The sequence below is a fragment of the Oncorhynchus clarkii genome, chromosome 1 (genome assembly GCF_045791955.1).
Source record: "Oncorhynchus clarkii lewisi isolate Uvic-CL-2024 chromosome 1, UVic_Ocla_1.0, whole genome shotgun sequence".
NCBI lineage: Eukaryota > Metazoa > Chordata > Actinopteri > Salmoniformes > Salmonidae > Oncorhynchus > Oncorhynchus clarkii.
The window spans coordinates 54,598,271-54,622,289 of record NC_092147.1 but is presented as its reverse complement, the minus strand read 5'-3'; the positions used below and the strand labels follow the sequence as shown (position 1 = coordinate 54,622,289).

At 40.9% G+C, this 24,019-nt stretch overlaps 1 protein-coding gene across 1 annotated transcript in view; it reads left to right on the top strand.

Moving 5' to 3' along the window:
- Window positions 1–24,019, top strand: part of LOC139409025 (membrane-associated guanylate kinase, WW and PDZ domain-containing protein 2-like) — a 358,317-nt gene that overhangs the window by 18,793 nt on the left and 315,505 nt on the right. The window contains exon 2 of the mRNA XM_071153671.1: window positions 10,775–10,891. Within this exon, the coding sequence (XP_071009772.1) occupies window positions 10,775–10,891 (117 nt within the window). The remainder of the gene's footprint in view (window positions 1–10,774; window positions 10,892–24,019) is intronic.

Here is a 24,019-nt window from a genome sequence, read left to right as displayed (position 1 = left end):
CTGCATCTAATTCTATTCCTACAGTATATTATTCAAGGATGTCATTAGAATGACGAAGATAAGGAAAACAAAACGTATTTAATTTAGCTGTTGAAAGCAAGGAAGGAATGAAGCAACAACAGCGAGACAAAGAGGAGGTAGGCTAATAACATTTTATGAAAGGTATATATGCATCAGCCTACTAATTATACAAATAGGCCCTATTATTTCAAAATTAAAATCAAGTTCACTAGTCTATACTTTGTAGGCTGCAAGCCTCTCCCTGCTTTATCATGGTTTGAATGAGGTGTGTAAATCCAGTCCCTTAAGATACATTTTATCATCTGGATCTGCACCTCCGTGCACGACTGCTGTCAGTGAACAGGGGGCACTACAGGACTGTAGAACCCCTCTAACCAATCAGCATTCAGATCTGGATGAGCCCGGCTTCCCACTGGCAGATTTTTTTTCCCTCGGTTGTCTCCCAATGGTCTCTATCTCTCTTCCCCCGTCTCCATCGCCGTTCCTGGGATGTAAATTAGCTGCAGCGGGGGCTGTGTGCTGGAGCATCGGTAAAGAACCAGGGACAGAGGGACGTAGAGGCTGGCCAAAACAGTAGAGGATGCTCCGTGTCTGGGCACAGGGCTAGAGGACGACTGGGAAGACAGGGCTCTCTGTGGATGTATACCTGTGGAGAACCTATTTTACCAGTCCTGCCAGCTGGGCCAGCTGCTGATGAGGTGCCTACGCTGTCTGTGCTGGTGTGTGTGTGTCCTTGCAGCTGTGCATGCGTGTGTATGTGTTCAGCACTGATTGTGTCAGTTGTGATTTTCACACTCCGACCGTCTGATCATCTTGTTATTCAGGCTTTTCAGCTACCGTTTTTTTGTTGCTTTGCTTTCTTCTGTTCCTCTCTCTCCTCTCCTGCTCTAACCAGTAGAGTTATGTTGTGGTCGACCTCACCAGTGCCTCAGAGCTTTGCTAAAATGGTGACCTTCATTTTACATATGATGTTATTGATGAGGAAGAGCTATGTGTTTTTTCAGATCTAATCAGTACAGTTGTCATCGCCAGGGTTAGAAGCTTTGTGCATGTGTGTGGGTGCATGTGTGTTTGTGTGTATGTGTGTGTTTGATTCAGATCTGTACAGTTTACACTGTCTAGAGTAGAGGTCGACCGATTATGATTTTTCAACACCGATACCGATTATTGGAGGACCAAAAAAGCCGATACCGATTAATCAGCCGATTTAAAAAAAGAAATGTGTGTGTGTGTGTATATATATATATATATATATATATATTTATTTATTTGTAATAATGACAATTACAAAAATACTGAACTAACACTTATTTTAACTTAATATAATACATCAATAAAATCAATTTAGCCTTAAGTAGATAATGAAACATGTTCAATTTGGTTTAAATAATGCAAAAACAAAGTGTTGGAGAAGAACGTAAAAGTTTAATGCTAACGTAAGTTTAATGCTAGCTAGCAACTTACCTTGCCTTACTGCATTTGCGTAACAGGCAGTCAGTCTCCTTGTGGAGTGCAACGAGCGAGAGGCAGGTCGTTATTGCGTTGGACTAGTTAACTGTAAGGTTGCAAGAGAGGATCCCCCGAGCTGACAAGGCGAAAATCTGTATTTCTGCCCCTGAACGAGGCAGTTAACCCACCGTTCCTAGACCGTCATTGAAAATAAGAATGTGCCTAGTTAAATAAAGATTAAATGAAGGTGTAAAAAAAAAAAAATCGGCAAATCGGCGCCCAAAAATACAGATTTCCAATTGTTATGAAAACTTGAAATCGGCCCTAATTAATCAGCCATTCCGATTAATCGGTCGACCTCTAGTCTAGAGGCAGTGTTTCTGTGTGCGTATGTGTGTGTGTGCACATTTGCAAGCATGTGTGGTCATGTGCACGGTTGTGCTTGAGTGTGTGTGACAGGGTTTGTGTAACTGTAGTGTGTGTGTGTGTGCTCCTGTAAAAGCATTTCCTCTCATGAGTGGCTGGACATGTTTGTCATTTATACATGACAGTGCCTGTGCCAATGGAAAGGATACAGTGTGTGTACTTAGTGTAACCTTAGCTTGTACATACTTGTGAAGATGATATGAATGTCCTACTGAATGAGTGTCCTCTCTGTTTGTGAGGAAGTCTTCATTCACTGTATGGCCATCCTGTGTGTAGGGCTGTTATGGTGACCGTATTACCGCCACATCGGCGGTAACGGGTCATGATGGCAGTCAAATTCCACATGACTGCTTGTTTAGTCACGGTAATTAGGCTTCTCCAAGCTCTGATACTGCTGATGGTCATTAGTAGCCTACCAAACTTGCTAACTGCCTGGTACTCTTGTCCCTCTAATCACTCTGACATCAATGCAAATGTAATCGAAAATATAATAAAATACTTAATGTGAGCCCATGAGCTCATGTTGCACAACATTTCTGTAGGCCTTGCAATTGTGTGAGAAAACAGAGTGATGGCCTCTATTAAAAAGAGGAGGATCCCATCATCTTTCTATAGGCTAGGCCTACTATATTTATTTCCCAACTTTATTAGCCTATCACTTGTGAATTATGCTCAACTTAAGGCACAAATAAAGTGGCCAAATAACTTCTTAAAATGAAACGCATTAATCTGCTTTACAATGGGTGTAGAGCCTAACTGACATTCGGAAAGTATTCAGACCCCTTTACTTTTTCCACATTTTATTACGTTACAGCATTATTCTAAAATTGATCAAATTAATTATTTTGCTCATCAATCCACACACAATACCCCATAATGACAAAGCAAAAACAGTTTAAAAAAAATTATATCAAATTTCAAATGGAAATACCGTATTTACGTAAGTGTTCAGACCTTTCGCTATGAGATTCGAAATTGAGCTCCTGTGTTTCCAATGATCTACAACTTGATTGGAGTCCACCTGCGGTAAATTCAATTGATTGGACATGATTTGGAAAGGCACACACCTGTCTATATAAGGTTAAACAGTTGACCAGTGCATGTCAGAGCAAAAACCAAGCCATGAGGTCGAAGGGATTGTCTGTAGAGCTCCAAGACAGAATTGTGTCGAGGCATTGATCTGGGGAAGGGTAGAACAACATTTCTGCAGCTTTAAAGATCCCCAAGAACAAATCATTCTTAAACGGAAGAAGTTTGGAACCACCAAGGCTCTTCCTAGAGCTGGCTGCCCGGCCAAACTGAGCAATCGGAGGAGAAGGACATTGGTCAGGTAGGTAACCATGAACCCGATGGTCACTCTGACTGAGCGCCAGAGTTCCTCTGTGGAGATGGGAGAATCTTCCAGAAGGAAAACCATCTCTGCAGCACTCTACCAATCAGGCCTTTATGGTAGAGTGGCAAGACGGAAGCCACTCCAAGGTAAAAGGCACATGACGGCCCGCTAGGTGTTTGCCAAAAGGCACCTACAGACTCTCAGACCATGAGAAACAAGATTATCTTTTCTGATTAAACCAAGATTGAACTCTTTGGCCTGAATGCCAAGCGTCACGTCTGGAGGAAACCTGGCACCATCCCTATGGTAAAGTAGGGTGGTGGCAGCATCATGCTGTGGGGATGTTTTTCAGCGGCAGGCACTGGGAGACCACTCAGGATCGAGGGAAATATGAACGGAATAAAGTACCACGACCCTAAGCACACATCAAAGACAGCGCAGGAGTGGCTTCGGGGCAAGTCTCTGAATGTCCTTGAGTGGCCCTGCCAGAGCACGGACTTGAACCTGATCAAACATCTCTGGAGAGACTTGACAATTGCTGTGCGGCGACCTGACAAAGCTTGAGAAGATCTGCAGAGAAGAATGGGAGAAACTCCCCAAATACAGGTGTGCCAAGCTTGTAGCGTCATACCCAAGAAGACTCGAGGCTGTAAGCACTGCCAAAGGTGCATCAACAAAGTACTGAGCAAAGGATCTGAATACTTATGTAAATATATTTCAGTTTAAATTTTATTATTATTATTATTTTTTTTTTGTTGCTTTGTATGGGGATTTGTTTATAGATTGATGAGATGTTAAAAAACAATTCAATTCATTTTAGAATAAGTCTGTAACGTAACAAAATGTGGAAAATTCAAGGGGTCTGAATACTTTCCAAATGTGAGTTTCAGGTTTGGGGAAGAACATTTTTTTCTATTAAAATGCTCCTTTGTAATAAAAGCATTACATGAATAATCTCATTTGTGGTTCATTTTGAGAATGGTGTTGTCCTGCTAATGGAATATTCACGCGTGAAAAAAAATCCTAATAGTTTATCAATATTTTAAGCTAAACGTTCTTATCTATTGCGTCAGGCTCATTGCTTAAAACAGTTTTTTTGATGCTAGTGGTTTAATTAATTTGGGATCTATTGCATCCCACAACTGTTCCAGACTATGTTTGGAATATTTATTTGTTGCACAGAATATAATAGGGGATAGTAGATTGACATAGATTAGCGCTTTTGCTGTTCATTAGGCCTACTCATATTGATGGCCAACAAAGTATACAGTGGGGCAAAAAAGTATTTAGTCAGCCACCAATTGTGCAAGTTCTCCCACTTAAAAATATGAGAGAGGCCTGTAATTTTTATCATAGGTACACTTCAACTATGACAGACAAAATGAGAAAAAAAATCCAGAAAATCACATTGTAGGATTTAAGGAATTTATTTGCAAATGATGGTGGAAAATAAGTATTTGGTCAATAACAAAAGTTTATCTCAATACTTTGTTATATACCCTTTGTTGGCAATGACAGAGGTCAAACGTTTTCTGTAAGTCTTCACAAGGTCTTCACACACTGTTGCTGGTATTTTGGCCCATTCCTCCATGCAGATATCCTCTAGAGCATTGATGTTTTGGGGCTGTTGCTGGGCAACACGGACTTTCAACTCCCTCCAAAGATTTTCTATGGGGTTGAGATCTGGAGACTGGCTAGGCCACTCCAGGACCATGAAATGCTTCTTACGAAGCCACTCCTTCGTTGCCCGGGCGGTGTGTTTGGGATCAATGTCATGCTGAAAGACCCAGCCATGTTTCATCTTCAATGCCCTTGCTGATGGAAGGAGGTTTTCACTCAAAATCTCACGATACATGGCCCCATTCATTCTTTCCTTTACACGGATCAGTCGTCCTGGTCCCTTTGCAGAAAAACAGCCCCAAAGCATGATGTTTCCACCCCCATGCTTCACAGTAGGTTTGGTGTTCTTTGGATGCAACTCAGCATTCTTTGTCCTCCAAACACGACGAGTTTAGTTTTTACCAAAAAGTTATATTTTGGTTTCATCTGACCATATGACATTCTCCCAATCTTCTTCTTGATCATCCAAATGCTCTCTAGCAAACTTCAGACGGACCTGGACATGTGCTGGCTTAAGCAGGGGGACACATCTGGCACTGCAGGATTTGAGTCCCTGGCGGCGTAGTGTTTTACTGATGGTAGGCTTTGTTACTTTGGTCCCAGCTCTCTGCAGGTCATTCACTAGGTCCCCCCGTGTGGTTCTTGGATTTTTGCTCACCGTTCTTGTGATCATTTTGACCCCACGGGGTGAGATCTTGCGTGGATCCCCAGATCGAGGGAGATTATCAGTGGTCTTGTATGTCTGTATTTCTTCAAACCAAGCTGCTTACCTATTGCAGATTCAGTCTTCCCAGCCTGGTGCAGGTCTACAATTTTGTTTCTGGTGTCCTTTGACAGCTCTTTGGTCTTGGCCATAGTGGAGTTTGGAGTGTGACTGTTTGAGGTTGTGGACAGGTGTATTTTATACTGATAACAAGTTAAAACAGGTGCCATTAATACAGGTAACAGGTAACAAGTGGAGGACAGAGGAGCCTCTTAAAGAAGAAGTTACAGGTCTGTGAGAGCCAGAAATCTTGCTTGTTTGTAGGTGACCAAATACTTATTTTCCACCATAATTTGCAAATAAATTCATTAAAAGTCCTACAATGGGATTTTCTGGATTTTTTACCCTCATTTTGTCTGTCATAGTTGACGTGTACCTAAGATGAAAATTACAGGCCTCTCTCATCTTTTTAAGTGGGATAACTTGCACAATTGGTGGCTGACTAAATACTTTTTTGCCCCACTGTATGTGGACAGTATATCTTCAATATGCACCTCGGAATTGGATGAAGACGAGCTCAGTTGCATATCTAATGTGTGTTCTGTCTTCTCTTGTAGCCTGTGAGAAACACCCGATCATGTGACCGAGAGCCATGTGAGTGAGAGGTGCTTTGGCATGCGGCCAGGAGAAAGGAATTATAAATATTATATTCAGCCGTTGTGCAAAAGGCATGGATTGTTTTTAGGTGGCATTACAGCCACACAAAGGGGATGTAGCCGGGCAATTTGAAGCATTATCAAGTGCTTGTCAAATTGTGAATGAGAGACTGATGAATTGTGTACAGCCTGCGCTAAAAACAAAGCAGAGCTCATGCCTTTCATGCAAATGTTTTTGAAATCGTCATTAAAGTTGTCATGCAGCCTTAGAATGTATTAAAAATCTAAACATATAGCGCAACATTTGTATCATAACTAATGTTACATAAATAACTCTAAATTATAGGAGTACCTATGTCTTTGTTAACCTCTCAACACCAAGATCTTGCTGTGATCAGACGGGCCTGGACATGTACTGGCTTAAGCAGGGGGACACATCTGAGCACAGTCTCTCAAATTGTTTGGAGAAATTATCCTTTCTATTTTATTCAGCTGCGTCCAATTGTATTCTTCATACTACAAAATTATGCCACTAAATTGTGAGCAAATCATGTCTGCTAAATGAACTAGTTTAGCCCACAGCCATATGGCATAGCCAGATCAGGGCCTAACATGAGGAGAACTCAGAGTATACAATTCTTTCTTTCTGAAATACACTACATTTTCTTTAGACCTGTCTAAAATAAATAATGGATTTTTTTGTGATGGTGTAGGTTATATTACATGGCTTTTTTAGACTTTTTAAAATGTAGATGTTCCAAAGGTCTGCATCAGTGGCTTGTAGGCCGTGCATGGAAGCCAGGAGATGCTAAATGTGACCGACTGGCTGGATTCAGTCTTATGTAGCAACATTTGGAAATTGTGTTTTTTACATTGGATAAAAGTAGAGACTCAGAGCTAGAAAATTGTATATCATACACTACAGTTGAGGAACAATTGGAAAGTAATTGCTTTGAAAGTTGATAAACTTGTAACTGCACTTTTGAGAAAATGGCCCTTGAATGTTTTGGTACCTACTCTTTCAGCATTGTTCTCACCGTCTTAAGGCTGTAGCCCCACACGTGTCTTTAAGGATTCACATGTGAGGCTATGTACTAAACAACCAAAGATTTCAAGACTAAAGGCTGGTTTATACTACGGGTTTGTTCGTCATTTTAATCTGGAGTGCCAGTGTGCTCTGGGTGTCCGTAAACTCTGAGTGTTTCACTCTCGTAGTGTTCAGATTAGAGGTCGACCGATTTTATGATTTTTCAACACCGATACCGATTATTGGAGGCCAAAAAAAATCTGATGCCGATTTTAAATTATATTTTTTTAACATTTGTTAATTTATTTGTAATAATGGCAATTACAACAATACTGAATGAACACTTGTTTTAACTTAATATAATACATCGATAAAATCAATTTAGCCTCAAATAAATAATGAAACATGTTCAATTTGGTTTAAATAATGCAAAAACAAAGTGTTGGAGAAGAAAGTAAAAGTACAATACAGTATCTGCCATGTAAAAAAGCTAACGTTTAAGTTCCTTTCTCAGAACATGAGAACATATGAAAGCTGGTGGTTCCTTTTAACATGAGTCTTCAATATTCCCAGGTAAGAAGTTTTAGGTTGTAGTTATTATAGGAATGATATTTCATATACCTTTGCCTATTGGATGTTCTTATAGGAACTTTAGTATTGCCAGTGTAACAGTATAGCTTCCGTCCCTCTCCTCACCCCTACCTGGGCTCGAACCAGGAACACATCGACAAAAGCCACCCTCGAAGCATCGTTACCCATTGCTCCATCGCTGCAGAGCAAGGGGAACAACTACATCAAGGTCTCAGAGCGAGTGACGTCACCGATTGAAACACTATTTGTGCGCACCCCGCTAAACTAGCTAGCCATTTCACATCGGTTATACCAGCCTAATCTCGGGAGTTGTTAGGCTTGAAGTCATAAACAGCTCAATACTTGAAGCACAGCGAGGAGCTGCTGGCAAACGCACAAAAGTGCTGTTTGAATGAATGCTTACGAGCCTGCTTCTGCGTATCATCGCTCAGTCAGACTGCTCTATCAAATATCAAATCATAGACTAAATTATAACATAATAACACACAGAGATACGAGCCTTAGGTTAGTAATATGGTCAAATCAAGAAACGATCATTTCGAAAACAAAACGTTTATTTTTTCAGTGAAATACGGAACCGTTCCGTATTTTATCTAACGGGTGGCATCCCTAAGTCTAAATATTGTTGTTACATTGTACAACCTTTAATGTCATGTCATAATTATGTACAATTCTGGCAAATTAAGTACGGTCTTTATTAGGAATAAATGGTCTTCACACAGTTCGCAACGACCCAGGCAGCCCAAACTGCTGCATATACCCTGACTCTGTTTGCCAGGAACGCAAGAGAAGTGACACAATTTCCCTAGTTGAAAGAAATTCATGTTATCAGGCAATATTAACTAAATATGCAGGTTTAAAAATATATACTTGTGTATTGATTTTAAAGAAAGACATTGATGTTTATGGTTAGGTACACATTGGTGCAACGACGGTGCTTTTTTCGCGGATGCGCTTGTTAAATCATCACCCGTTTCGCGAAGTAGGCTGTGATTCGATGAGAAATGAACAGGCACTGCATCGATTATATGCAATGCAGGACACGCTAGATAATGGTTAAAAAATAAATAATAATAAATTAAATCGGCCACAATCGGTGTCCAAAAATACAGATTACCGATTGTTATGAAAACTTGAAATCGTTTTGATTAATCGGTCGACCTCTAGATCAGATTGCACACAGGATGCTCTGGCCGAGGAGAAGTCAAGAACCCAAGCTAACTGGCTAACAATGGCTAGCTTGCTAGCTACTTCCAGACACAAATGAGAGAATAGCTCACTCTGACCATTGGGATTATGAACCATAATCCCAACTAATAACGTTACTACCCTGCATTAATCTGCAGGTAGCTAACCAACCAGGTTAAATGTTAGCTAGCTAACATTAGGCTATAACTAGCAATGCAAATGGCTCTGAGATACGAGTAATATAACTACACAGATCATACACGTAAAGTCAGCTATCTAGCCATCCAGCTAACATTAGCTAGCTAACATTACACTTTAATTTAGAAACATGTAATATCTGAAAATGTAGCTAGCTAGACTCTCTTACCCGTACATGGATGGACGCTTCTCCCTCTGTCACGATTCCATGGTTACCCTTAGTTTGAAGATGTCATCTGGAGCCAGGTGTTTTATACAACAGCTTTCTGTGAGTTCTCTTTTCGACTCCGTCTGCATATTTGCAATCATATGGCAGAATTTTCTCCATCTCCTTAGCTATCATACTCTGATTCCGCTGATTTCTGAACTCGGTCCTCCAGAACGTGGAGAGCAGCACTTATGCAGTTCTACTACGTGATATCTTTAAAAAAAAGATGCATTAGAAAGGATTACCTACACGTACTGACCAGTTCATATTATAGACAGAAGATTGCCACATGGTAGACCAATCCAAACTCATCTCATATCCAGCCCACTCATTATCTCAGCCAATCATGGCTAGCGGGAAGGTTGCTGTATTTTTCTGTGGCTAAACCAACTAGGCTCGTAATTTAACAATTTTATTTGTATTTACAGATGGCATACAAGTTTGTTATTTATGCACATGAAAGTTCACATGTTCAAATGGCATTCCTGTGAAGTAGTGATGCACGATATACGCCTAGTTTCCTGAAACAAGTCACAATTGTGTTTATGTTAATTAACTGTCAATTACCGTGACACCGGCAGATATTTGCTTGACAATCACCGGCTGACAAAATTTCACAGCCCTACCTGCATATTAAATGTTGGGTAATATGATGTGTAGTTAGGGGTGGGGATGGGGGTGTGGTGACATGTGAATGCGGAGTATGGTGTACAGTGTTAGTGCTGTTGTAAGGATGTAGCTAGATGGTGTTGTATCTGTGAAATTGTCATGTTGTTCTTTTGGAATTGGTAGTGCTAGATACAGGCCTTGTAATGTGGAGACATTTTAGTGGGAGAGGTTTGGGGCGTGTAGTGTAGTCTATGGTGTCTGGTGTACACAATGGGTTTCAAATTCAATTCCTGGAGGACCATTGTCTGTGGGTTTTTGCTCCTCCCTTGTACTTGATTGGTCAGTTAAGGTCAATTGATTAGTTAGGAACACCCCTCACCTGGTTATTTAGGTCTTTATTGGACACAAAATGAAAGTCCCTCAAGGAATTGAGTTTGTCCCCCCTGGTGTAAACTGGTTTGTCATGAGATATAGGGATGAGGTGATACACTGCCAGATTGAGACTCAATGCACTCTGTCAGACTCAGTACACTGTGACAGTTGTGAGATGTGATATAATAGGCCTCTGTCCATGTCCCCTTCAGTTACACAATTACTGTGATGTGTATTTGTGTTTTACTACTTGTTTGTTTGTTTGTGCGCCTTCCTTCCTGCACGTGTTTGTGTGTGAGTGTGTGCGTCTGCTTGCCTGCTTGTGTGTGTTTTCTAGTGTGTATTTTAACCTTGTCTGTTTGTGTGTGTGTAGGGGGCATGGTGGATAAGGACCTCCGGCACTACCTCAATCTGCGCTTCTCCAAGGGATCCGTGGACCACGACCACCAGCAGATCATCAGAGACAACCTCTACCTCCGCACCGTACCCTGTGAGTCAACACATACACACACAGTCAGACAGACAGGCACCCAGAGACACACACACTAAAAGACACACGCATAGACACACGCACGGTTGTCATAACCTACCTCCGCATCTGACCCCTGACCATAGCAGAACACTAGGGATGAATGTCATTATTTATCCTCTCCTTGACATTATACAAATGGACAGGTGGAGGCCAAATCCCTGTGGGCATCCTGCATATCTCTTTTACTCGACCTGTGTTGAGGTGTGACTATTGAGATGCACCCGACCTGTGTTTGAGGTGAGACTATTGAGATGCACAAACCTGTAGTTGAGTTGAATTGAGACTATTGAGATGCACCCGACCTGCGTTTTAGGTGCGGTGAGACTATTGAGACCCAGCAACTATCCCAATTATTGAGGTGCAGGACATACAGTATAGGCCATATTTGGTTTATTTTAATTGTTTTTTTCCAAGGTGGTTGATGCTAGATGTGCTAGATAACGGTTGTCTTTAAAAATAATATTGAACAGGCTGTGTCTGAAATGTCACCATTTTCACAACTTATGGCTACTATGTAGGGAATGTGTTGCCATTTCAGATGTACTCTGTGTGAAGATTTACCAGACTACTCTGGTAATACATAAGGAGCCATAGAAAATATTTACCTACGTGAGGACAGAACCTCTAGCAAGATTTGTAGAAAAAATGGTCAAACGTTTAAGTTTCAGGGCAGCAAAGACAGCCTTGAATGCTCTAGACATGCTATATGAATCCTGAATGAATGCAGTCTACCTATACTGTTGCTTTGCGTTAACGGGGTCTCTCTCTCTCTCTCCCTCTCTCGTTCAATTTTTCTCGTTCTCTCATTTTTTTTTCTCTCTCCTCTTATTTGGTGTATTTTCAGTGTTCTCTCTCTTTCTCTCTGTCTGACATTGCCCTGGTGCTCCATTACTGCACACGCTCAGTATCTCCTCTTTTTCTTTCTCTTTTTTTTCTCTCTCTTGCTCCTTCACCCATCGGTCGCCAAGCTCTCTTTCCATGGCAACCAGCCTCGTCTCAGTCCTGCGTTGCCATGACGCCCTGTCTCCCTTCCCCCACCCCTGCACACAGGACGTGCACAGTATTAAAGACCCAATGCAGTCGTTTTTATACAAATGTCAAATAATTTCTGGGTAAGAATTGAGTACCTTACTGTAATAGTTTTCCATTAAAATTGACGAAAATAGCTTTTTAGCAAATAACTATTTAGCAAGCAAACATTTTGCTAGGACTGTCTGGGAGTGGTCTGAGTGGGCAGGGGAAAACTAGCTGTTATTGGCAGAGAAGTTTGGAACTCTCTTTGTTATTGGTCTATTAACCAATTTACCTGCATAATGATGTCACCAGGCAAGCCGAAACTCCCGCCCACGCAAACCTGCTGATTAGAAGATCAGGAAAAACACTGATCACAGTTTTTACAGTGTTAGTTTCATCAGCTGTTGTACATGATACAAAAGACAGGTAAAACATAATTTGGACTGCACTGGACCTTTAACACACACATAAATCAACACACACACACACACACACACACACACACACACACACACACACACACACACACACACACACACACACTGAGTGTAAAAAACATTAAGGACTCCTGCTCTTTCCATGACATAGACTGACCAGGGGAATGCTGTGATCCCTTATTGATGTCACCTGTTTAATCCACTTCAATAAGTTTAGATGAAGGGGAGGAGACATGTTGAAGTAGGATGATTTTTAAGCCTTGGACAATTGAGACATGGATTGTGAATGTGTGCCATTCAGAGGGTGAATGGGAAAGACCAAAAAAATGAAGTGCCTTTGAACGGGTTATGGTAGTAGGTGCCAGGCTCACCGGCTTGTGTCAAGAACTGCAATGCTGCTGGGTTATTCACACTCAACAGTTTCCCGCGTGTGTCAAGAATGGTCCACCAGGCAAAGGACATCCAGCCAACTTGACACAACTGTGGGAAGCATTGGAGTCAACATGGGCCAGCATCCCTCTCGACACCCAGATTCATTGAGGCTGTTCTGAGGGCAAAATGCGTTTCTAATGTTTGGTATATACAGTGGAGCAAAAAGGTATTTAGTCAGCCACCAATTGTGCAAGTTATCCCACTTAAAAAGATGAGAGGCCTGTAATTTTCATCATAGGTACACTTCAACTATGTCAGAGAAAATGAGAAAAAAAAAATCCAGAAAATCACATTGTAGGATTTTTAATGAATTTATTTGCAAATTATGGTGGAAAATAAGTATTTGGTCACCTACAACAAGCAAGATTTCTGGCTCTCACAGACCTGTAACTTCTTCTTTAAGAGGCTCCTCTGTCCTCCACTCGTTACCTGTATTAATGGCACCTGTTTGAACTTGTTATCAGTATAAAAGACACCTGTCCACAACCTCAAACAGTCACACTCCAAACTCTACTATGGCCAAGACCAAAGAGCTGTCAAAGGACACCAGAAACAAAATTGTAGACCTGCACCAGGCTGGGAAGACTGCATCTGTAATAGGTAAGCAGCTTGGTTTGAAGAAATCAACTGTGAGAGCAATTATTAGGAAATGGAAGACATACAAGACCACTGATAATCTCCCTCGATCTGGGGTCCACGCAAGATTTCACCCCGTGGGGCCAAAATGATCACAAGAACGGCGAGCAAAAATCCCAGAAACACACCGGGGGACCTAGTGAATGACCTGCAGAGAGCTGGGACCAAAGTAACAAAGCCTACCACCTACGCCGCCAGGGACTCAAATCCTGCAGTGCCAGACGTGTCCCCCTGCTTAAGCCAGTACATGTCCAGGCCCGTCTGAAGTTTACTAGAGAGCATGTGGAAGATCCAGAAGAAGATTGGGAGAATGTCATATGGTCAGATTGAAACCAAAATATAACTTTTTGGTTAAAACTGTTTGGAGGACAAAGACTGCTGAGTTGCATCCAAAGAACACCATACCTACTGTGAAGCATGGGGGTGGAAACATCATGCTTTGGGGCTGTTTTTCTGCAAAGGGACCAGGACGACTGATCCGTGTAAAGGAAAGAATGAATGGGGCCATGTATCGTGAGATTTTGAGTGAAAACCTCCTTCCATCAGCAAGGGCATTGAAGATGAAACGTGGCTGGGTCTTTCTGCATGACAATGATCCCAAACACACCGCCCAGGCATTGAAGGAGTGGCTTCGTAAGAAGCATTTCATTGTCCTGGAGTGGCCTAGCCAGTCTCCAGATCTCAACCCCATAGAACATCTTTGGAGGGAGTTGAAAGTCTGTGTTTCCCAGCAACAGCCCCAAAACATCACTGCTCTAGAGGAGATCTGCATGGAGGAATGGGCCAAAATACCAGCAACAGTGTGTGAAAACCTTGTGAAGACTTACAGAAAACATTTGACCTCTGTCATTGCCAACAAAGGGTATATAACAAAGTATTGAGATAAACTTTTGTTATTGACCAAATACTTATTTTCCACCATAATTTGCAAATAAATTCATTAAAAATCCTACAATGTGATTTTCAGTATTTTTTTTCTAATTTTGTCTGTCATAGTTGAAGTGTACCTATGATTAAAATTACAGGCCTCTCTCATCTTTTTAAGTGGGAGAACTTGCACAATTGGTGGCTGACTAAATACTTTTTTGCCCCACTGTATCCATATGCTCAGATGGATTTAAAATGCAACAGTCTGACTATGACTTATTTCCTCTGTGTGTGCGATATAGAGCGCTTAGTGACAGCTTCTGCCATGTCACCTATAAGAGCATGACCGTCTGACATGTGTGCGCGTGAGCCCTTTTAGCTCCTATGGATGTCTGTCCAGAGTCCTTTGTAGTTTTTGTTGTTGCCGTGGGAAACGATGCCATTGCTTTGATTCTGTTTCCACCAGCACTCTGTTCTGTCAATATGCGCACGCATGCACAATAAGGATGTGACAAATGTAAAAAATGATCTTAACGTTTACATGCATGGGACATCATGTCCCACTATTTATCATCAATGTGATGGCTCGTTGCAGTGATGTATGACAGCGTGTTCATAGAAAACCAACAATCTGTTATTAACGCCACATATGAGAGCTCGTGCTTTGTACTGGCAGAGGAATTTCTCCATCCTGGCCGTCACGGTTTATCCACATGGAATCTTGTAGTCTGGTTGTAGATACAGTGCATTGGGAAAATATTCAGACCCCTTGACTTTTTGCCAATGCGCACCTTGCATTGATGGTGTACATTGGCAAAGAAGCGAGGAGCCTACCAAATAGCACTTCTTCCATATCATCCTACAGAGGTCTATGCAGGCCAGACGTATTGATTGCTATGCCGTATCAGAAGGAGCAGATTCCAAGGTCTCTAATGAACCTTGCCAAATAACTCTACAAATTGCACGAATGGTCTCTGCTTCAAAATAAATTTTTCCTCGATTGATTGTGGCTCTGTGCATTCCTCATCAGCAATAGCCATTTGGCGAAAATATAATTGATATTTTCTTCTGTTCCATTATATTCATACTGTAAAATATGTGTGTTGACTGTGGTATGGCAGGGCCTGTGATGTCTGCTGAATGAACAAGTTAATTTCATTGGCAATGCACAGTCATAGAATGGCATGGCACAGCCCTAGCCCTGGTACTAAAGCACAGATAAACAAAACTCATCACATGCTATTCTGTTCTTTTTAAATAATTTGCCTTGTATCATATTTTTATGACTTTCCCAAACAAAATATGAATGGATTTATTTGTGATTGTGGATATTAACACGAGAAAGGCAGAGAGCATCATAATGACAAAACAAATATAAGTGTTTAATTTTTGAAAGTCATGCCCCCCTCCGTCCTTGACTTTTCCTAAATAAGTCTATATAACACACTGTCATTGTTTGAATTTTAATATCACAAACTGAACTGATTTTTTGAATGGCTTTCCCCGGCCTGCTCTGCTCCGATAGTTGAATGTGCCATGCCCAGTTTATAATCACCTTGATAATTGCCTCAAATCTGAACCTAAACGAAGGAATTTCACACATATAACAACAGATTAAATAAACAAAGTATAGTATTATGTTGGATAATGGGTGAGTTGATGCGAACGATGCATAATTATGTCATTTCCAGTTGTGAATGAAGAACATGGTATTCTTTTGTATTTATGTATTTACACTTTAACTTCTGTATTTTTTGTGGGTTTTGGTTTTTACATATAGCCTACTGGAACAAACTAATGAAACATGTTATGTTCTTTCAAATATTTACATTCCATATTCTAATGTTACCTAACACCTTCATAAACACAACCAAATGAAATGAGCATGAAGGGAGGTCCAACAAGGCCAGGCTTTTCTAGTTATTTATTAGACTGGTGGCTGTTGGTACTCCTCAAGGCCCGGCTATTCTACTGTTAAATATGCATGCGGTCATTTAGACCTTCATGGCGCTTTAAGGATGAAATGGTCAGAGTTTTTTCTTTTAGGATATTTATCTGAAAGTACTGCTAAAATACACATATTTAGGAAAAGTCAGGGACAGGTGTGTTCAAGTTTTTTTTTATTTTTATTATTTATTGAAATTACAAAATTGAAAGGGGTCAGATGAACTGTTTTAGCAGTTATAGTGTTAAGCATTGCACCTGTACTGCCACTGTAGCTCAATTCCACGTCGGAGAGTGCATTTTACCACCTTCTCATTTAACTTCTCAAAGTATTGCCATGCCGGATTTCGCTGCTTTCGCTTCCCTGACTCTCTCTCTGCCATTTGAACAAAAATGACGTGCGGAGCACTTTATATCCGTGGCCAATAATTTTAAATACTCATATCTCCTCCTACTAATGTTACAGCATTGTTGCTGTATTTTTACCTTTATGATGATGATCAGGTCCTTTTAATGGTAGTTTTGTGATAACTACACTGTGATTAAATTTTTGCTTTTGGCCGATTTAAAACTAAATAAATAGAAAAGCCGATAAATAAAATTGGTGCTGGCCAATTGTCTGTGAGAAGAAGAAAATATCCCATTACGAAATAATGCTTTTTAGCCTATTCACTGATGGAAATACCAGTCGATGTAAATACATTTGACTGGTCATGCTTATCGGTCTATAGGTTAATTTACATAGTTTTACGGAATTAAATTGTCGCGTGTGTACAGTTTTCTTTATGTATCTTATTTAGCACCCGTACAGCATACAGATACAGAGCCTTTGAGCGGAAAATCTGTCAGACAGCGCCAGAGCTGCTATTACAGCATCTCAAATAGCAAATGCATAGACAACGGCTTCATCAGCAGGCTTCATCAGTGCTTCACACACCACTTTGCAATGAGTAGGAGGTAGTATGTATTTTGAAAATATATACTTAATTGTAGCCTAGCCAAAATCAGAACATATCCGTGGAGGCAATAATATATAATACTGGCAAGTCGCTCATCGAGGGGGTTGAGCTCCTGTGTCCCCTTTCCCCCGCCTGTGGCACAAACACTTGTGTCTGTGTAAGGCTATGCGCCTTTTGGCCTCCACTTTTATGTCGGACCACGTCTTTTTTTTTTAAACTTTTTTTCTGAAAGGGTCCAACCTGAGCCAGCACCAAACAATATTTTTTTTCTTGCTTCAACCTTCCCTACAAGAACTTCCATTTCACACTGGGATTATTATTATTTTTTCTGCCTTTCTGTCGGGATTTGCCGTCATTGTCGTAATACAGTCACTATGGTTAGGTGCGTTTCACTGACTATTTATAGGAAACTATGGGCGTTAAAAGGTTGGGACAAGACGCTCGCTCACGTACACCAAATTTTGAGTTGATTGTGATTTATAAAGGGAAGCCAGCGTGGAACGTGCGTGTGTACTGTGTTATAAATCAGAATATTTTTGTGCTTAATTAACCTTTCTAGGGCAGGCGTTCCGCTAGCGGAACCCCTCGGCAACATTCGACTGAAAAGGAGATTCAAAAATATTTTTTTAGAAATATGTAACTTTCACACATTTAAGTACATTTTTAGATTTTTTTCTCAAAATTATCTAAAAATTCCAACTTTGATTGGAATTGGGTGCATAACTCATTTGGGCATCCACCGAAGGTGCTCATAATGACATAAATCGTATTTAGATTATGGCAATGAATCTTAACAGAACATGCAACTCATGTAATGAAGCAGCCAATAAAACGTTTGCCTAATTGCAATTCGCGGGAAAACGCAATTCTAAACAGTGCACCTGGGAAAATGCCATGATAAACAACGCACCTGATAGATGGTCCATATGTGACAGAGATTGTAGTGACTTTGAAAGAAGGGGAATCTAAAGTTGCAACAACTAGGATGCATTGCTAATATAACTGGGATGGTGCCTTTTGGCTTCTGGGCAACAACAGAAATTTGATATGTTAACCAAAAGAACAGAAGAGAAATGGCATAGCTGTGGGTCCAATAGGGAAGTAAATGGAAATACATTTGTCGATAGAGAAATAAATAAAATCATTCATAATAGTTAGCCACATAGAAGTCAAGGATCATTAGCTTCATCATTTAAAAAAATTGTTGCTGTGGATTATTTTTAATCACATGTAGGTCTATGCCTATTTGGGAAGCCTGCAATTTGGCCATTGTGCGTGGCAATAGGCCTAGCTGATTATTGAGTTGCGGCTACCAGTTAAAAGCATGTGTGACGATAATGTGTCTTATGTATAATTTTCAATATTGAGACAAGAAGAAGGTAGGGAGGGGTCTGTACCATTAATCCCTGTCATGTTAATGCATGTATTAATTAGCCATTTACCGTTCCCATTATTGGAGTGGAAAAGTTTTTTGCAGAGTTCATAACCTGCTACGCTTCTGAGAAACAAGTTTTTTCACAACCATTTTTTCATTGACTTTCATTTGGAGTGCTCCATGTGAGCAATGAGCACGTGTCTGGTTTCTCTGTCCTGATAATGTTGGGGGAATGCATTGGAAAGATAATATAAATTCAGCAAAAAAAGAAATAAATTGCTGAATTTATATTATCTTTCCAATGCAGAGCAGCGCAGGGACTTCTATGCGTGCTCAGGGGCGCGCATTCCCCCTGTCTTTCAAAAATAATTTGTAAAAATCAATATAACTTCACAGATCTTCATTGTAAGGATTTAAACACTGTTCCCATGCTTGTTCAATGAACCATAAACAATTAATGAACATGCACCTGTGGAACGGTAGTTAAAGTTAAGACACTAAAAGCTTACAGACAGTAGGCAATTAAGGTCACAGTTATGAAAACTTAGGACACTAAAGAGGCTTTTCTACTGACTCAGGGTCCCTGCTCATCTGCGTGAACTTGCCTTAGGCATGCTGCAAGGAGGCATGAGGACTGCAGATGTGGCCAGGGCAATAAATTGCAATGTCTGTACTGTGAGACGCCCAAGACAGCGCTACAGGGAGACAGGACAGACAGCTGATCGTCCTCACAGTGGCAGACCACGCGTAACAACACCTGCACAGGATCGGTACATACAAACATCACACCTGCGGGACAGGTACAGGCAGGCAACAACAACTGCGCAAGTTACACCAGGAATGCACAATCCCTCCATCAGTGCTCAGACTATCCGCAATAGGCTGAGGGAGGCTGGACTGAGGGCTTGTAGGCCTGTTGTAAGGCAGGTCCTCACCAGACATCACCAGCAAAAATGTCGCCTATGGGCACAAACCCACCGTCGCTGGGCTATCAAAAAGTGCTCTACACTGACGAGTCGCGGTTTTGTCTCACCAGGGGTGATGGTGGGATTCCCATTTGTCGTTGAAGGAATGAGCGTTACACCGAGGCCTGTACTCTGGAGCGGGATCTATTTGGAGGTGGAGGGTCCATCATGGTCTGGGGCGGCGTGTCACAGCATCATCGGACTGAGCTTGTTGTCATTGCAGGCAATCAACGCTGTACGCTATAGGGAAGACATCCTCCTCCCTCATGTGGTACCCTTTCTGCAGGCTCATCCTGACATGACCCTCCAGCATGACAATGCCACCAGCCATACTGCTCGTTCTGTGCGTGATTTCCTGCAAGACAGGAATGTCAGTGTTCTGCCATGGCCAGCGAAGAGCACAGATCTCAATCCCATTGAGCACGTCTGGGACCTGTTGGATCGGAAGGTGAGGGCTAGGGCCATTCCCCCAGAAATGTCCAGGAACTTGCCGGTGTCTTAGTGGAAGAGTGGGATAACATCTCACAGCAAGAACTGGCAAATCTGGTGCAGTGCAGTACTTAATGCAGATGCAGTGCAGTACTTAATGCAGCTGGTGGCCACACCAGATACTGACTGTTACATTTGATTTTGACCCACCCCCCCATTTTGATCAGGGGCACATTATTCCATGTCTGTTGGTCACATGTCTGTGGAACTTGTTCAGTTTGTCTCAGTTGTTGAATCTTGTTATGTTCATACAAATATGTACACATGTTAAGTTTGCTGAAAATAAACACAGTTGACAGTGACAGGACGTTTCTTTTTTTGCTGAGTTTATTAAAACTATAGTTAATCGGTGTAAGCTATTAGATTTTTTTGTTTACAACAATCTCCCCCTTGCTAATCACCAATCTTCGGTGTAAAAGAGCAATGGAAGTTATAGGCCAACTGTTGCATTAGCTTATAGGCAATGAGTACCATGCTCTCATTTCTTTATCTGCGAAAGTAGCACAGTGTATCAATGTTTCCGTAAGGCATATGCTGGTGATCTCACATTAGTTTACTTTAAAATGTAATAATTTTCATTCAGATTTTTATGATTAACCATGTAACAATGATACAAAAATAAATGTTATTATGGAAATTAAACTGTTCTACGAAAATGTGCTTATGAAAATCATAACTGCCGCGCAGAACGGTAGCAATGGTAGGATAAATTGTAAACTTGCCCAAACTTGAAACTCTGACATGCGGCCTATAAAGTCTTTATAAAAGTATTGCCTCCACATTTCCATGGTCGGATTTTGCCTGTAGGCTACTTTAAAGCAAGTTAAGACATGCCTATATGAAATAAAACTTTCAGGTTTCAAACTATTAATTATGTTTTCAAAATGCATACTTCCTCCAGCTCTCATTGATGGGTGACTCGCTGATAGCCTCTTCCCTGCACTTGAATTGTGAATGGGAGGCACGCTTCTATTACCAGTTGAGAAATAAAAATAGCAGCTCTTCTTGATCATGCACCAAAACTGTTTTTAACATGCAATTGCATTTAGAATTGTGGCACAATGAATGTGCTTACAAAAGCACGTTTTACTCCAGTAGCAACCAGCCGAGGAGCTGTAGGAGAAATTTCGCTCAAAATAGGCTCTGTATGCTGTGTGATTGTGATTGATGTGTTGGATAAATAAAATGCATGATGATTAATGAAAATACACACAGGCCAATTTAATTCCATAAAATGATGCAAATTAACCTATAGCATGATGGTCAAATGTATTTATATCTACTGGTATTTCCATCAATTTATAAAAAGCATTATTTTGCAATGGTATTTTTTTTCTCATGGTCATTTTGGCCAGCAGCAGTTGTATTTATATTGGTTTAGAATGTTGATGAGAAATGTAACCCTTTCCACTTTCTGGAGGACCAAATTTTGAAATCAGCTGAATATACGGTGGAATTAGAGTATGATAGCTAAGGAGATGGATAAAATTCTGGCGTTTGATTGCAAATATGCAGACAGTTTTTTATTTTTTTTATTTTTATTTATTTCACCTTTATTTAACCAGGTAGGCTAGTAGAGAACCAGTTCTCATTTGCAACTGCGACCTGGCCAAGATAAAGCAGTGTGAACAGACAACAACACAGAGTTATACATGGAGTAAAAAATAAACAAGTCAATAACATAGTAGAAAAAAAAGAATATATGTACATTGTCTGCAAAAGGTATGTAGGCAATAAATAGGCCATAGGAGTGAATAATTACAATTTAGCAGATTAACAATGGAGTGATAAATGATCAGATGAACATGTGCAGGTAGAGATACTGGTGTGCAAAAGAGCAGAAAAGTAAATAAAATAAACAGTATGGGGATGAGGTAGGTAAATTGGGTGGGCTTTATACCGATGGACTATGTACAGCTGCAGCGATCGGTTATCTGCTCAGATAGCAGATGTTTAAAGTTGGTGAGGGAGATAACATTTTTGCAATTCGTTCCAGTCGCAGGCAGCAGAGAACTGTAAGGAAAGGCCAAATTAGGTTTTGGCTTTAGGGATGATCAGTGAGATACACCTGCTGGAGCGCGTGCTACGGGTGGGTGTTGCCATCGTGACCAGTGAACTGAGATAAGGCAGAGCTTTACCTAGCATAGACTTGTAGATGACCTGGAGCCAGTGGGTCTGGTGACGAACATGTAGCGAGAGCCAGCCGACTAGAGCATACAGGTCGTAGTGGTGGGTGGTATAAGGTGCTTTAGTAACAAAACGGATGGCACTGTGTACCCTACTCTTCGGCTGAGAGCGTCCAGTGTGCGCTCTGAACGCTCCGAGAATGAAACGCTCTGAACTTATGAACGGACAATCTGACAATGCTCTGAGTTTACGAACACATTCTGGCACTCGAGATTGAATTTATGAACACACCCGTAGTGTAAACCAGCCTTTAGTCTTGAAATCTTTGGTTGTTTAGTACATGGCCTCACATGTGAATCCTTAAAGAGCTGGGTGGGGCTAAAGCTTAGTGTGACACTGTGAACGATGCTGAATAGGTGTAGACAAAGAAAATCTTTCCAGTAGGTGTACCAAATCTTTCAAGGGCCATTTACTCAAAAGTGAGGTTACAAGTTGATCAACTTTCAAAGCAGAATTACTTTCCATTGTTACTCCACTGTAGTGTATAATGTACAATTTTCTAGCTCTGAGTCTACTTTTATTCAATGTAATTAACACAATTTCAAATTGTGCTATTGTGACGGCCCTGAATTTTTCTGAATCGTCTCAGTGCTTCTCCTTCCAATAGGGCGCTTTCCCTTTAATACCCAATTAAATAGCCAGCATCAGCTGCGCAAAAATGGGGTTGTGATGGAGACGTGAATGAGGATGTGTTCAACCCTCAGTTCCGAAGCTTCTCTATTCCGTTTGTTTTGTTGCCGTTAAACGTGTGTTTTGTAGGCTAATAGAGTTTACCCAGGATCGGATCCCCTCTTTGCGTCCGTGGACTACACCTCTCCGTTCTTCGTGGCCTTTCTCCGCTGGAGATCTGTTGACGGATTAGATTGTCTGACTGACCACAACCTTTTTGTATACGGTATTTCATTTGTTTTGATGTGATGTATACTGTGATGATTTATGTAGTTAGTTGTAGTTGAGGACTTAGTAAGAGTTGATGCGCTTTAAAGTTCTGTGGTAAAATAATTGTTATATTGATTGTATGTTTAATACTGGGTTTACGCTACACGGAATGAACGGACAAACATTGCGTGACTAAGGTCACGGGAGTTCCCTGAACTCCTTTATTGGGCTGGACTCTTTTTAGGCCCGAGGTACAGGACATTTCTGGAGGAACCAGAACTCATTGTGTTATTATGTGTGTGTGTGTAATCATTGATGTTGCTAATACAACCCACGGAAAATAATATAGTTGGTTTTGAAGTTCTTTCCAATGTTTTAAGGGTTTATGAAAAGTTTATTTCCATCCTGACTTTTACATACGTCCTTTGTATTGGTGTAGACTTGACGGACCAGATGGGACTCATTCCCTCCCAAACCAAAAGAAGAAAGCAATGTTTTCTCTGGTAGGCACAACCCACCTGGCACCCCTATAAATAATAACCTCAAGTCAAAACCGTTACACTATATTTGACCAATATAGCGGGTCAGTCACATTTTGCATTGGCGGAAAAAAATATATACACTACCAGTCAAAGGTTTTAGAACAGCTACTCATTCAAGGGTTTATCTTCATTTTGACTAATTTCTACATTGTAGAATAATAGTGAAGATATCAAAACTATGAAATAACACAGTTTTGAAATAGTTCCCACATGCTGAACTCGTTGGCTGCTATTCCTTCACTCTGCGGTCCATCTCATCCCAAACCATTCATTTGGTTTGATGTCGGGTGATTGTGGAGGCCAGGTCATCTGATGCAGCACTCCATCACTCTCCTTCTTGGTCAAATAGCCCTTAAACAA